This window comes from Scyliorhinus canicula, chromosome 4, assembly GCF_902713615.1.
Source record: "Scyliorhinus canicula chromosome 4, sScyCan1.1, whole genome shotgun sequence".
Lineage (NCBI taxonomy): Eukaryota > Metazoa > Chordata > Chondrichthyes > Carcharhiniformes > Scyliorhinidae > Scyliorhinus > Scyliorhinus canicula.
The window spans coordinates 143,323,220-143,339,750 of NC_052149.1; the positions used below are offsets into that span (position 1 = coordinate 143,323,220).

General features: G+C 43.4%; 1 protein-coding gene across 1 annotated transcript in view; it reads left to right on the plus strand.

Moving 5' to 3' along the window:
* Positions 1-16,531, plus strand: part of LOC119965051 (clathrin interactor 1-like) — a 236,983-nt gene that overhangs the window by 150,670 nt on the left and 69,782 nt on the right. The window contains 1 exon segment of the mRNA XM_038795287.1: positions 9,585-9,759. Coding sequence (XP_038651215.1) covers positions 9,585-9,759 — 175 coding nt within the window.

The following is a 16,531-nucleotide window of genomic DNA, read 5'->3' on the forward strand; positions in this document are numbered from 1 at the left end:
TTCACATCCTTATATTCTATGTCCTATTCCTTGTTCTGAGACTGTGACCTCCGTTCTAGACCAGATTAAACATCCTATCTACATCTATCCTGTCCTGTCCTGAAAGTATTTTGGAAGTTTCAATGAGATCACCTTTCATCTTCAAAGCTCTAGAGAATACAGGCCTAGCTTCCTCAAGCTCTTCTGATAAGGCAGCCCTGCCACTCAAGGGAATAACCTGGTGACCCTCTGTTGCACTCCCTCCATGGGAAATATATCCTTTCTTAGTTAAGGGGCCAAAACTGTACACAATACTTTGGTGCGGTCTCATCAACCTCTGTACAATTGCAGCAAGACATCCTTACTCCTGCACTCAAAATCCTTTGCTATGAAGGCCAAAATGCCACTTGTCTTCCTAATTGCTTGCTGCACATGCATGCTAGCTTTTAATGACCCCTGAACAAGGACATCAGGTCCCTTTGGACACCTGCACTTCCCAACCTATCACGTTTCAATTTTTAAAATCCAAATAATAATTGTTATTATTGTCACAAATAGGCAAACATTAACATTGAAGTTACTGTGAAAATCCCCGAGTCGCCACACTCTGGCACCTGTTCGGGTACCCAGAGGTAGAATTCAGAATGTCCAATTTACCTAACATGACGTCTTTCGGGATTTGAGAGAGGAAACCGGAGCACCCGGAAGAACCCATGCAGACACAGGGAGAACGTGTAGACTCTGCACAGACAGTGATCCAAGCTCAAAATCGAGCCTGGGACTCTGGCACAATGAAGCAACAGTGCTAACCACTATGCTGTTGTGCCGTCCAAGTGGATAACTTTTCATTTATTCACATTATACTCCATCTCGCATGTTCTTGCCCATACATTTCATCTTTTCGAGTCCTCTTGAACCTCCTCCTTGCACATCCAAATCATTTCTATAGGCCGTGAGCAGCTATGGCACCAACACTGATCTTTGCGATACCCCACGAGTAATTGATTGCCATCTTGAGAATGACCGGTTTATCCCTGCTCACTTTTTTGACTGTTAATCAATTCTAAATCCTAGCAGTATGTTACCTCCAATCCCATGTGTATTAATTTTATTTACTAACCTCCAGCACGAGACCTTACCAAAAGCCTTTTGAAAGTCCAAATACACCACATCACTAGTTCTCCTTCATCTATGCTGTAGGTAATATCTTCCAAATTGCAATAGGTTTGTCAAACATGATTTCATAAATCCATATTGATCTGCCCAATTCTACCTTTGTTTTCCAAGGGTTTGATTATCACATCCTTTATAATAGATTTCTAACGTCAAGCTAACAATTCTGTAGTTCTCCATGTTCTCTTTTCCTCCCTTATATTGTGAGGTTACATTTGCTACTTTGCAGTCTGCAAGAACCTTTCCAGAACCTATAGAATTTGAATGATAACCATCAAATGCATCCATATCCACCTCCATCAGCACTCTGGGATGTAGCTCATTAGATCCAGGGATCTATCAACCTTCAATACAATTAAGTTTTCAAAGACAATTTTTTATTAATGCTAATTTCTATTTTTTTATCACTTAATGAGCAACTGCATCCACCGAAATGATGATAACGTGCGCATTTGTTTCTGTGGACTTGTGCAATGACTAATTAAGGTCCGTGCAAATACAGAGTGTGGCAATTGATTTATTTCGGCTGTGGTTTGATCATTATTTTTATCTGCTTTAGTAAATGGTTTCAGTTGACTTTGACATTTTTTCACAAGAACTGCCAAATCTCTATTCTTGAGATAGCCCATTGTGTACAAAATCCTTTTGGCAATAAGGCTAGATTGGGCAGGACTAATATTTCTTGCGAATCAGTAAGTCAACATAAAAAAAGACACAATGACGGAGTTCTTATTATTAAGAAACCAAGGTTAAGGGCAAAGGTCCATAATAAAGCACACCAACAGCTGCTGAAAAGAGTGAAAGAGATGAGGTAGATTTGGAGAATGTAGTGATTATGATTGAGCAAAGAGATTATTTAGATACTTGTATATTGTTGTGAGACAGTGTTGTCTACGAGAGTTGCTAGATATGTGACACCAAACAACCCAAAAAAAGACCTACCACCTATTAAATGGCAAATAATAATATTTTATTGTCACAAGTATGAAGTTTCTGTCAAAAGCCCCTAGTCTCCACATTCCGACACCTGTTTGGGTAAGCTGGTACGGGAATTGAACCCGCGCTGCTGGCCTTGTTCTGCAACACAAACTCCGGAAGATAAGTGTAACCAACATTTAATCTTCCGGAGTTGCTTGAACCACAGAGGCATAGCAGCAGACAAGAAGTGGTTTAAATCAACTCAACAAAAAAGGTTCATAAGATATAGGAGTACAGTTAGGCCATTTGGCCCATTGAGTCTGCTCCGCCATTCTATCCTGGTTGATATGTTCCTCATCTGCTACCTACAATGTTACAGGTCAGGAGCTTGATTGTGAAATCAGCTAGAGCATCTCCTCCCGAGAACACTTGACGCAGGAGCGGGAGTTGGCAATTTAGCCCCCCGAGCCTAACACCCTCAATGTGATCATGGCTGATCCCATCCTGGCCTCAACTCCATCGTCCTGCCTGTTCTCCTTAACCCTTCAACCCATTACCAATTAAAAATCTGTCTAACTTACTCTGCCCCTGCGTCCACCCCATTCTGGGGTAGTGAATTCCACAGATTCTCAACCCTTTGCGAGAAGTAGTTTTTCCTTAAATCTGTTTTAAATTTTCTACCTCTTATTCTAAGATTGTGACCTCCCATTTTAGAATGCCCCACAAGAGGAAGCATCAGTCCACGCCTACTTTATCCATACCTTTTGTCATCTTGGGTATACCTCAATGAGATCTCCCTCATTTTTTCAACTCACTGTTCAATCTCTTCTCATACGACAAACCCCTCATCTCGGGAATCAATCCCGTGAACCTCCTCTGAACTGCCTCCAAAGCCATTACAGCTTCCTCAAATAAGGGACCAAAACTGTGCACATTTCTCCAGGTGCGGTCTTACCAATGCCTTGTATAGTTCCAACAACACTTCCTTACATGTATACGCGATTCCTTTTGCTATTAATGCCAACATTCCATTGCTTTCCTTATTATCTGCTGCACCTACATGCTTGTTTTCTGTGACTCATGCGTGTGAACACCCAATCCCTCTGCATCGGAGCACCCGAAGTGTCTCCCCATTTAGATGATAAGTTGCCTTTCCATTTTTTCGAACCAAAATGCATGACCTCACACTTATCCACATTGAACTCCATATGCCACATTTTGGCCCACTCTCCTGTAGCCACCGAAGTTGGCCATTCCCTAAATACAAAATGGAGGAACGCAAAGCATACAGGTTAAAATGGACAATGTTTGCAGCACCAGCAGGCTGCACCAAGCAAATGTGGATTCTGTCTGCTAAGGGAGCAGACAGCACCGAAACGAACATTCCGCATACTAATGAGGCAATCTCCGGGATAGTTAACATAGTAATGGAACGATCCCAGAGGACACAAATGGGGAAGTAACTGCAACATTGTATAGGATACCAGACACCCCGGCACCAGCGGGGTCCGAAAACAAAGCACCTGAAAGCCCGCCCAGTAGCCTAGGAACAGCCTCAGTATTGGGGGGATTCAAACATATCGATTGGGAAGAGACCCACTCGATTCCGAGCAGGTAAAGGGGTCCGCCCAAAGGGGCGCGGATCCCTGGGACCTATAAAAGACAGGTCCCACACTTAGTTCGTTCTTCTTGTCCAGCCCTCCTCTCTCCTTGACCAGCCTTCCTCTGTGGACCAGCACCTCGACCAGCTTTTGCCAAGAAGAGCTTGAACGAGGAGAGGAGAGGTTTGGGACAGCAGCCGCCAGCAAGTAAGTGTCTCACAATGATCGCTACCAGAGATAGACACTCCTGACCCCTTTTTAACCTATACCAACCTGAAGTTGCAGACCAGAGCAAGAGGCCTTGCCCCCCCCCCCCCTCATCCGGCAGTTCCTTTGAGATAAGCATTTGTTTATTTAGCGATAGGAATAGTTTAATCCTCTTAGCGTGTGCATGGGCAGTTTTATAATTGTATTATAATAAACTCAGTTGTTTGAACTTACTAATTGGTATGGTTTTATTGCTTTGAACTTCACCTTGAAACTTGTGGCGGTATCTTAACGATACCTGGCGACTCCAGAGCTAAGTAAAGAAACAGAGCCAAATTGAGTGTTAAGCACACTCACCCAGAACAAGCAACACTCCTAACCTATCTACATCCATTTAGAACATAGAACATTACAGCGCAGTACAGGCCCTTCGGCCCTCGATGTTGCGCCGACCTAATTTGTAAGGTTCTTATTTCCTTATTGCAACTTACTGTCCCATCTATTTTTGTGTCATCTGCGAATTTGGCGACAGAACCTTCTGTCCCTATATCCAAGTTGTTAATATAGATTTTAAATAGCTGGGTCACAAAACTGAACCCTGTGGCACCCCACTAGAAAAAAAAAACATTTATCCCGTCTCTCTGACTCCTGTCCGTCAGCCAGTCTTCTATCCAAGCTAATAAGTTACCCCTAATCACATGTGACCTCACCTTGTGAATTAACCTTCTGTGCGGCACCCAAGCAAATTAGTCAAACATGAAAAAGGTGACATTTATGTAGTGCCTATAACATGGTAAAATGTTGCAAAACGAAGTTTTATACTGAACCACATGAGATATTAAGACAAGTGATAAGCACAGTCAGGAAGGAAATCTTTAAAAAGCAGCTTCAATGAGAACTGGAGAGGTTTGAATTTAAAGTTTTGGGCCTAGGCAGGCCAACAGTGGAGCTATTGAATTTAGCGATACACAAGAGTCCTGAATTGGAAGAATTCAGAAGGCTACACAGAGCCCTCTATATAGAGCTACTGTACAGAGACACAGGTGTGTGAAGCAATGAATGGATTTGAAATCAAGGATATCAATTTTGAAATCACTGCACTGTTGGACAGGGAACCAATGTAGCTTGATGAACGCAGATGTTTAATGAAAGAGACTGAAGGGGATGTGCAAATGAACTTTTTTACGTGGAGAGTGTTAACAATCTGAAACACAATGCCTGAGGGTGGTGGAAGTGGTGACGAGTGATTTCTAAAGGAAACTTCGAGGGAAATAAATTCATAGGGCTATGGGGATAGAGTGAAGGAATAGGACTGATTGGATTGCTGTACTGAAATAGTAGGACTGAAATAACCTATTTCTGTGCCTCATTATGTTTAAGATACACGTGATAGAGTTTTGGATGAGCTCAGGTTTGCGTAGGAGATAGGAGACTGACGAGGATAAAATTGGAATAATCAAGCATAGATGAGGGGGAATAAATCCAGTACAGCCTCAGATAGTGACCAGGGAAAGAAATGGATTTGGTGGCCAGGGAATGGATTTGATTATGGGGACTGAAGGCAGTTAGTGTTGGTCTTTCAAGATTTTTACTCATCTGGCACAAGATAATGGACTAGCAGCATTGGCACATCGGAGATAGAAGAGGATTTCAGAGAGGTTACGGATGAGGTAGAGTTGGGGTTTGTTAGTTTACATATAGAATCTGGAATTGTAGCTCATAACTTCCTTGTTCCCTGGTGTTGCATTTAGGGGGTACCCCAATGATCATAGAATGATAGAATCCTAACAGTGCAGAAGGAGGCCATTCGGCCCATTATGTCTGCACCAGCCCTTGGAAAGAGCACCCTATTTAAGCCCATGCCTCCACCCTATCCTCGTAATCCATATGCTGGGGAATCCTAGGATGTTCCCATGGAAGGTTATTCCAGTTGCCCAGAAATGCTACTTCCTCCGGACAATTGCGTTAGTCTGGGAACCATTTTGTCAGTTTTACCTTGATGGTTTCTCTGAAAGAGTTGATAGAGAGGAAAAAAATGACTTCCAACTCCAGAGTAACTTTGAAAAACGGCGACCCAGCCTTACACAGGACCCGCCCCCTTTTCCGGTGTGACCCAGTCTGAAGTGCACGCCCGGCCCCTCCCGTGACAAGCGATTTAAATTGCTAACTTTGGATAGTTCTCCAGTTTTACCCTGATAGTTAATCTGAAGTACAGCCCCACCCCTGGTCCGACCCAAACGTCCCCTGCTCTGAACCACTTACCTTTAATTTTCCCTTTATACCTCTTTTATGGCAACTAATACAGTGAAACGGGGGTGCTTATTGCCTCCCTGCACCTCAGTTACTGCATCTAATGCAGCCGGAGGCGCACTTCGCTGCTCCTGACTCAACCAGTCTGAGGGAGTAAGGTTCGGGAGGACATGGGCTTCGGAATTCTAGTGTAGGTAATGCTGGCAAGAGTGGCAATCCACTGCAGATTGCCACTCTGAGGAAGTTACATGCCTCTGTTTTCAGATGATATAGCCAAGGGACGGCATGCAAAATTGGAAGTAGATCCTTGAAAGACTCAAGATGGGATGGGTTCAAAGTTGTTAACTATGGATCAAATTTATATTTGATAGGATTGTTCTTCTTGGATGTTGAATTAAAAATGGACTGAACTACTTTTGACCTTTTGCTGGTGCCATCCAAACCATGCAAGTTCATAACATTTGGCCAATTCAGCTTTGAGTAAATCCATTTAGTCGACAATATGTTAATTCTTAGTGATAATGAGGCATAGGTTTGATTTTTGTGTTTTGCTGAGTGGCTTCTGCACCACAAGGCAGTGGAATGAGAAAATCATCCATGGTTCCTGATGATGATGATCTAGTGATCCAACTGGAATATGTCTATGGATTATAGGTTTGAATAGAATTTTGTTCACTCCACGGTAAAACAGCCAGTAGATTCTCAGACATGAGGAATGGCCACTTGATTGAGCTGTGATGCTAATACAGAAACCTGTTAAGCAAACATGCTGCCATTGGTCGGGGGGAGGGGGGGGGGGGGGGGAAAGAGAGAGAGAGAAATAGGAAAGGGGAAGAAAAAGCAGGAGGGACTGCTATGTTCACAACATTTCACTAAGCCATGTTTCTTGCCACATTACAGTGAAGTGACGATTGCTGGCATTTATTCTGTCCTAGATAGTACTGTGTATTATCTTAACGAGACTTACTGTAGCACACTCACTTGTGTCTAGATTACATGCACTGAGCAATAAGAGATAATTGATTAGATTTGTGCTGCAAATTTAGCCTGTCTTTCCGAGTTCCCCACAATGTCACTTACTTAATTATTCATAAGATTCACTTACTTTCTTCCCCTGTTAGATGGCTCCATAATCAGGCTGGCAGAAAAATTGAATTAGGATGAGAGAACATTGTACCATGATAGGGTCAAGCAGTACAGAACCAGCTTAAAGCATTTAAGTGAGACTGTTTACTGAGTTCAGTTAATAATTTTTGTGCTTTATAGATACTTTTAAATGCCCTCCCCCAATACCATCCAGTTCATATAATAATAATAATAATCTTTATTGTCACAAGTAGGCTTACATTAATACTGTGAAAACTTTAGTGGTGTAATTTATACACCAGAAATTACTTATTGAGCTCAACATGAACAATACATATTCTCTCACACCACTACTTTGTCAGCAATGTTTCACAATGCCATCTACCCATTGTTTCAAGGCTAATGTTTCACTGAAAGTAACAAACAAATAAATAAATGCATTGTTTTTATTTTAATTTGTTCATTAGTTGTGGGTGTCACCTATATAACCAGTATTTGTTATCTATTTTTAACTGCCTTTGAGGCGATGGTGATGAGCCTCTGTCTTGAACCACTGCAGTCCATCTGGTGAAGTTACCCCCACAGTTCTGTCTGATGGCGAATTCCAAGATTCTGATGCAGTGACGATGAAGATATGGCAATATATTTCCAAGGCAGGATGCTGTGTGACTTGAAGAAGAGCTTGCAGGTGGCTGTACGGTCATCCCTCATTTAGCACACTGTTCCTTTTAAAGAATAAAAGAATAAATTGGGTGCTAACCAAAATGTGCTGAACAGAAATAACATTCCTATAAGAAAACTTGTAATAAGGATTAGGTTCCAGACTTGTAATTTTGGCATCAAAAACCTAATTGCTGCCTTGAACCTAACTGGCAAAACGCCTCTTAGCAAATTACTAACACTTAGTAATTTCAAATTACCACCCAATTGCTGCCTCCCTCGCCACCTCCCTCTCCCGGGCCCTCGCTGTGAGACAGGACCAGGGAAAGGGGAGGGAGCAAAATTGGAGGCTGCGGGCTGGAGGGATGTGGCAAACAGGGTGGTCGGGAAGTGTTGGAGTTTGACAGGGAAGTGGCCATTGTGTGGTTCTGGGAAGGCAGCAAAGCACACTATGCTAAAACAAAATGGTTGCTGGCTATTCAGAGAATATCCCTAGTTTGCTAACTATGCTAAAATGAAAAGTACAGTTACGACAAACTTTGAATGAGGGGATACCCATGTTCTCATGCACTTGCTGACCTGGCCTTGCCAGGTAGAAGTTGTGGGTTTGGAATGTCCTGACAAAGGAGGCGATGAGTTGCAGTGCATCTTGTCAACCGTGCACATTTTTGCTATGGTATACCATTGGTGAAGGGAGTGAATATTTAAGGTGGTAGATGGAATGCTGAACAAGGGAGGAGGTGATAGATAGATTTTTAATTAGTAGTGGGATGAAGGGTTATGGGGAGCGAGCAGGAAGAAGGAGTTGAGGCTGAGATGAGATCAGCCGTGATTGCATTGAATGGCAGAGCAGGCTCGAGGGGCTGAATTGCCTACTCCTCCAAGTTCTTGTGTAACCAGCTTTGTCCTGGATAATGTTGAGCTTCTTGAGTGTTGCTCGAGCTGTACTCATCTAGGCAAGTGGAGAATTCTGACTTGTGCTTTCTAGAGTCCCCAGACCCAAACTCAGTCAACAAACTATTGGTGAGTAAGTGCTGCTTGATCGCACTATTGATAGCATTTTCCATCACTGCTGATGATTGAAAGCAGACTGATGGGTTGGATTTGTCCTTTTTATGTAGAGGACTTACCTGGGACAATTGTCAGGTCGATGCCAATGTTGTAGCTGTGGTGAAGTACCTTGGTTTGCTAGTTCTGAAGCATTACGTTTTCAGCACCACAGCCAGGTCCATAGCTTTTGCTGCATCCAATGTGCTCAGCCATTTTTTGATATCACATTTAATGAATCAAATTGGCTGAAGACTGGGTTCTCTAATGGTCAGACCTCAGGAAGAGGTGAAGGTTCATCATCCACTTGGTACCTCTGATTGACGATGGTCTCAAATACTTCAGTCCTGTCATTGACTCATGCTGGACTCACTTATTCAAGATGGGGATATTTATTTAGCCTGGTCCATCCTTTGGTTGTTTAATTGTTCACCTTCATTCACCACTAGGTTTGGTTTGTGAATGTTATCACTGGTAGCTTCTCAGCTTTCTAATATTGTTATGGGTATATGGGTTATGCAATATTGATGTGTTCCTCCAAGTCTAGAATAAAACTGTTGATTCAACAAATTTTTGCATTTGCTGGTGACCTAATAAATGACAACTGCTGTAGCATGCCTGCATTAGCTGAAATGATATTGTTTTATTGTACTTGTTATGCAGGTGATCGGTACGATTCTGAGCCGAAATCCAGGTGGGATGATGACTGGGACAAAGGCAATAAAGGTGTTTTCCCATTCAGTGAAAAATTGGGGGAGATCAGCGATAAAATTGGAACCACAATCGATGACACAATCAACAAGTTCAGGAAGAAAGATAAAGATGATTCACCGGAAAGGTACTTTAGACACAAAAAATGCTTTTGTTCATTTTGTTATGTAACTTCTTCAACTGTGGGAATATTTCTGGATGACACTTGCAAGACAGTAGCAATGGAGATGTGATGGGTAAAGGTCCTGTGATTGGCACCCATTAGTGAATTCGTTTTTTAAAAGAACCACCTTGAGAGCGTAAAAGACTTCCTCTGTTTGCAGTTTTGTTTTTCTTAATTAGAAATAGGTCATGCATTAATTTCACCATTGGCTTAATATGATTCAGACTCAACAGCCAGGGCACATCTTCCTGCTACATTTACAATCTCATTGGTTCACGGTGGCCAGAGGAAGTCTCCCTGCTACATTTACAGTCTCCAATGGTTCACAATGGCCAGAGTAGGATTCCCTGCTATTGCTGAAAACGGACACGTCAGAGCTTTTTGTCTTGCGCTTATGAGGGTATTTGCAAGAATACCAAATGTTAAGGGAGCAGCAATTTGTGCTTCATGAGAAGAAAGCGCTGATTGGTTGGCAAGTGAATCTGATTTGTAGAGGCGTTGCCATGGAGAATGCACCAGCTAACTGATGACTGACTGTTAACTGCCAAGATGAGTTTGACCTCCTGTACTCTCACCTATTCTGCCACAAATGAGTCCACAGAAGATGCTGAATCCTTGAAAACTTGCCTAGCTGATCTAACAAACGCATTTTACGGATCTCTGAAAGACTTGGCCAATTTTCACATGCAAGGCAACTGCTTGGCTGCATTGCGAGGTCTCGAGGTCAATGCAGTCATACATATCTGTGAATCCAACTGAATAGTCATCCTTAAAAAGAGTGAGTACATCAACAAAATGCATACCATTCTTAATGATGGGTCCAAATTCATATCCATTAAATCTACCACTCGCAATGATGAGTCAGTCTTGCTTGAAAGCAGGCTGAACAAATGCTTGTTGGACTTGTGTAAATGCAATAAATTGCCAGGTGATATATATGATAGGATTCGTCCCCCTGGCTCACTGCGCCTTATGTATGGGTTGCTCAAAACGCACAAAAGTGATGTCCCTTTACTTCCCATCTATGACTGGTTCTGCTCACCATGAACTAAATTGATCAAATGTTTGGGTGAGTTACTACCACCGGTTTTAAGTAAATTTCCCACACACATGGTGAAGGATTCCTTCATACAGGGTTTGCATAGCGATAGTGATACCATAGCCATGCGCTCATTGACATTGGCAAAGTACTGCTCAGAGAAGTCATAGATATTTGTGCTGCAGCGCTTCATGGCGAATTAGGTCGATTGCCTTTGTGTAAATCAGTATTAATTAAACTTAAACTCAGAAACTCAGCTAGTTGAGTTCAATTTTAATGCCACTGTGTATACCCAAATAGATTATTTTGCGTTAGAACACCCTCTAGGCCCAACTCTCTCAATCATCTTTGTTGGGTTCTTTTGGCAAATGTGCCTTTGATGGAATGACGGCTAACTTCCTACCCCTTGCATGTTTCTGATATGTAAATCATACATTTTATGGGTGGCACGGTAGCACGTGGTTAGCACTGTTGCTACACAGCACCAGGGTCCCAGGTTTGACTTCCGGGTGCTCCGGTTTCCTCCCACAAGTTCCGAAAGATGTGCTGTTGGGTGAATTGGACATTGAGTTCTCCCCCAGTGTACCCCAACAGACGCCAGAGTGTGGTGACTAGGGGCTTTTCACAGTAACTTCATTGCAATGTTAATGTAAGCCTACTTGTGACAAGTTTGGGGGGGGGCGACATTTGAATTCTAGACTGAATAGGTCAAGTCTTAAATCTGAGTCAATCTGCGGTGGCAAGGGAGTTATTGGTCTTCATAGAACAGATGGGGGAGGGGGGGAGAGCAGGCCTGTGGAGGTTTCCGTTTCCGAGGGATAAGGAGTTTTCTTTGTTTTTTCATGTCCACAGGGTCTGCTCATGAATAGACGTCTTTGTGATGGGTAGGTCTCTTCTCCTTGGGGTGAGGGGGGGGGCAGGGTCCTTGCTGATTATTATATCGGAACATGCTCCACATGTTGGTGAACGTTTGGAGCTGGGCCACTCTCAGAGATCCCTGTGGAGACGGGACACGACATTGCTCATGGATAAGAGTTTTGTGAGCAAGTATCCTCTGCCATTGAGGAGTATGTTGAGTTCAACAGGAACGAGGCAGTCTCGCCATGCACGCTCTGAGAGGCCCTGAAGACAGTGGTTGGTGGGGGGAGATGGGGATAAATCTGGGGAAGGTGGAAAGGCAGAGGCTGGTGGACTTCATTCTCGACCTGGCCTGCCAGAACCCGATCGCCATGACGCCGGAGTTATTTGCAGACAGAAAGAAGTTGCAAATAGAGTTTTGAGTTGTTGACAACAGGTAACGCGGTGACCCAGCTCTGTCGCTCGAGGGGGGACTTTCAGTTGTCTGTCGGCTCACCGGCAGTCAGCTTCCCGGGAGATTGTTGTAGTCAAGGACTCGGGTGACGGGATAGATTTGCCTCCGAGAAGGCTAATGAGGTGTTTGAGGCCTTCCACCGTGGGTTGTACAAATCAGACCCTCCAGTGGGGGGGCTCATCATGAGACAATTTTTGAATGGGTTGATCTTCCTGGAGGTGGAGCAGGACAGGAGGTGTTTGGGTTGAAGGAGATCATGAGGTTGTATTCGGTTAATGCAGATGGGCAAAGCACCAGGGCTGGATGAGTTCCCCATTCAATTTTGAAACAGTTTGCTGGGCAGTTGGTCCACTTCTGCTGAATATGTTTAATGATTCCGTGTCCCGGGGGTGTTGCCGGCCATGCTGACGCAGGCATCGATTTCCTTGATCCTGAAGGAGGACAAGGATCCCACTGAATGTGAGTCATATCAAACTATTTCATTGTTAAAACACTGATGCTATGGTGTTGGCATGCAGTTGGAACTCTACCTACCGGGGGTGATTTCGGAGGAGCAGACTGGATTTGTTGAGGGCCGGCGGTTGTCTGCTAATATTAGGGGATTGTTAGGATTGTTAAATGTTATGTTGTCATCCCTCTTGGAGACCAAACCAGAGGTGATTATTTTGATGGATGCGGAGAAGGAGTTTGATTGGATTGAGTGGGGGTGCCTCTCAGATCCTGGGGTAGTTTAGCTACAGGCCAAAATTTAATTTGTGGTTTAAGCTTTTATACAGGGCCCCCACTAATGTACATACTAATGCTCTGAGTTTGGGTTATTTCCAACTGAACAGGGGTACAGGAAGGGTGCCCGTTGTCTCTGCTGCTGTTTGTCATAGCAATCAAGCCGCAGGTCAGTTACCGGATGAAGGGGTTAGAACGTGGGGGGAGAGAGCATAGCGTGTCCTTATATGCGACAATCTGTTGTATATTATGGACCCTCTAATGTGGGGGAGATAATGGAGCTGCCCAGCAAGTTTTGGCTCCTCTTTGGAGTACAAGCTAAATCTGGGCAAGAGTGAATTTCTTCCGGTGAACCCCTGGGGAGGGGAGCTGATGCTTATCTGAAGAGGCTACTGTTCCATCCACGCTTCATAAACTTAGCTTTTCTAGTCTTGTGATTGGGTGAAAGCTGATTTGAAAAGGTGGAATGCCCTCCCACTGATCCAAGTGGGAAGGGTACAGATGGTGAAGATTGATATTCTCCCAAGGTTTTTGTTTAAGTGTCTCCTAGTCTTTCTTCCGTCCGGTTTCTTTTGCAGGGTTAACAAATTGATTTCTGCTTTTGTTTGGGCTGGTAAGACTCTTCCGGTACGTAGGACGCTTTTTGCAAAGGGATAGGCACTCAGGGGAGGTTAGCATTACCCATTCTGTTGTGCTGTTACTGGGCGGCAAATATTGATAAGGTACAGGGATGGTTGGAGAATCCGGATTCTATGTGGGAGCAGATGGAGGAGATTTTGTGCATGGGCTTGAGTCTGAGGGCCCTGGTTACAGCGCCACTCCCTTTTTCCCCTGCTAGATTCTTTTCCAGTACAGTGTTGATAGCCACTTGACGATTTGGAGTAAGTTTAGGCAGCATTTTAAACTTGAGCTCCATGTGTCTTTGTTGGCTCCGATTTATGTAAACCATAAGTTTGTGTCGTCTAGCTTAGATTAATTGTTTAGGGTATGAGAGAGGGAGCGGTTGGAGAGGTTTTGGAAGGTAGGTTCGCCAGCCAAGATGAGTTGCTGGAGAAGTTGCAGCTCCCCAGAGGGAATATATTTTGGTACTTTCAGGCGCTCAGTTTTTTAAAGCAAGGAGTTACCTTCATTTCCTCTATTGCTATCGCACTCACGTACATACTGAATCCTATCCATGGCCAAGTTAGGAGAGGGTACAATTTTGGAGGTTCTTGGCAGATGTGGCAACGGAGCGGCTAGATGTTGGCGACAGAGCAGGCATCGTTGGAGGAGGGAAAGAGGAAGTGGGAGGATGAACTGGGTTAGCCTTTTGAGGGAGGAGTGTGCAGTGAGGTTCTTCACAGGGTCAATTTCACATCCACGTGTCTGAGGTTAAGCGTGATACAGTTGTAGCTGGGTGGACAGGCCGCACCTGACTAAGGGGTGTATGAGTGAGTTCTTCTCTGTGGTGGAGTATAGGTGTCGCCGGTGCTCTCTGGGATCTGCAAGACACACGCACATGTTTTGGTCCTGCCCCAAGCTTGTTAGTTTCTGGGTCTCTTTTTTTTTGTTGATCCGATGTCAGGGCTTTTGGGCGCTCAGCTGGAGTCGTATCCATTGGTGACCATTTTGTTGACTACCAGACTTGCCAGTAGGCTGGAGGCGAGTTCTGCTTGGGTGAAAGTTCCCGGTGCCGCCTAAGGTCTCGGCTTGTTTGGGAAACCGGATGGAATTTTAGCACCTGCAAAAGATTAAGGGTGGGGTCACTCGTCTACTCCTTTTGCAGGGAACTGGTTACCCATGGAGGGTGTGGGGTGGGGGCTCTGGGAGACTGGCTGGGTGTATTTTGGGAATAGGTTGGGGTCAGTTGTATTATTGTTGTGTTTGTTATAATTAGAATTTTGTTTGAACAAAATATATATGTTTTAATTTGGGAAACCTGCTATAGTAAAAGTGACCATGAAGCTGTTGGGTTGCCATTTTTAAAAAATGGCTGGTTCACTAATGTGAAATTCAGGACATTGCAGCGGGCGGTCCTAAGGGCAGTCTCCTAGGACCAACCATCTTCGGCTGCTGCCTCCATGAGCTTCCCACCATCATAAAGTTAGAATTTGGACTATTTTCTGGTTGTTGCAGTGTTCAGCTCTCAGCAATTCCTTAAAATGAAGCAATCATGACTGAATGCAACAGCACCTGGACAACTTTCAAGCTTGGACAGATAAGTGACAAATAACATTTATGCCTCAAAGGTGCCATGGAATGGTCGTCTCTAACGAGGTTGAACTTCATCCCCCCCCGATATGAAATGACCTTAGCATCACCAAATCCTTCACAATCAGGGGAGGTCATTAATAACCAGCACTGCAACTGTTCTCGGCAACATATATGCTATGACTGCTAATGTTTTGTGATAAACAGCTCACCTGACTGCAAAGCTTCTCCACTAACTACAAGACACAAATTAGGAGTGTGATGAAATATTTTACAATTATTTGAATGAGAACAACTACAGAAGCACCGAATACGTTGTCAAGAGTTTCTGTGGTAGAACCTAGAAGAACGAGGCCTGCAGGTGTATCAAAATGCCATCATCTCCAGATTTCCATCCAAGTCACATAACATCCTGACTTTCTATGCAATTGTTATTCCGTTATCATTGGAACTCTGTACTTGGCACAATTATGGAAGTACCTTCACTATACTGACCCCAGCTGTTCAAGAAGAAAGTTCACCTCTTAGGGGAAACGAGGAATAGCAATAGACTTTGGCCTCGCCATCAATGTCCATCTCCCAAAGAATAATCAAAAACATCTTTAGAACTGAGGGCATGTGTCTGCTTGTGCGAATATAGAGTCCATGAACCTGATCTCAAAGTTTAAAATCTGAATACACGTCAAATTTTATTTCTTATTCAGAGTTGTAGTAATAAATTAAATCGGAAATATTTTTGATACAGAAAGAATTCAAAGTGGCACTGATTTCTCACCTTTATCACCCTCCTTCACCTGTGATGCAGTGCTTGGACAGTGATGAGCTCTCTGAAAGAAAGGGATGTTATTGAATATTTGAGCCAAAAGTTCTGCTAACATTCTGAAGTATATGAAGGTCAAGATGCGTAGAGCTGGATGTAAATAACTAAACTGTTTAATGAGGGTTTGGGTTTTGGGGAATGTTGGCAAGCAGCAATCATTCTGTACCAACAACATCTGTCAAGCAACAGTGGATATGTCCTTGTAAAATATTTTATGTTACAATAATTTTGCTCCTATCAAGCAAGTACTTAGCTATAAAATCCTGTTGATACTTGATACAAATCATGATGCCAAACGTTAGCAGTTGTAATAGTAGTTTCCGGTGAAAATGGTGAATACAGCCTCAAATCAAAATGGCTTTCTGCATATTCTAAAATCATCTAAAACTTTATAAATTACTGTTGAGGCCTCAGCTGGAAAATTAGGGCCAATTCTGGGTACCAATTTTCAGGAAAGATACAAAGGTCTTAGGATGCTTCAGAGGTTTATTAGAATGTTGTCATGGATGAGCAGAGAGATTTGATAAGTTAGGACTTTGAAACAGAGAAGATTGTGAGTTGATTTTCAAGACAATGAACAGATTGTGAGAAGAAACTGGAAGTCATAAATCTAAGATGTAAAATCATGAAAAGATGGGGAGATGAAGATTTT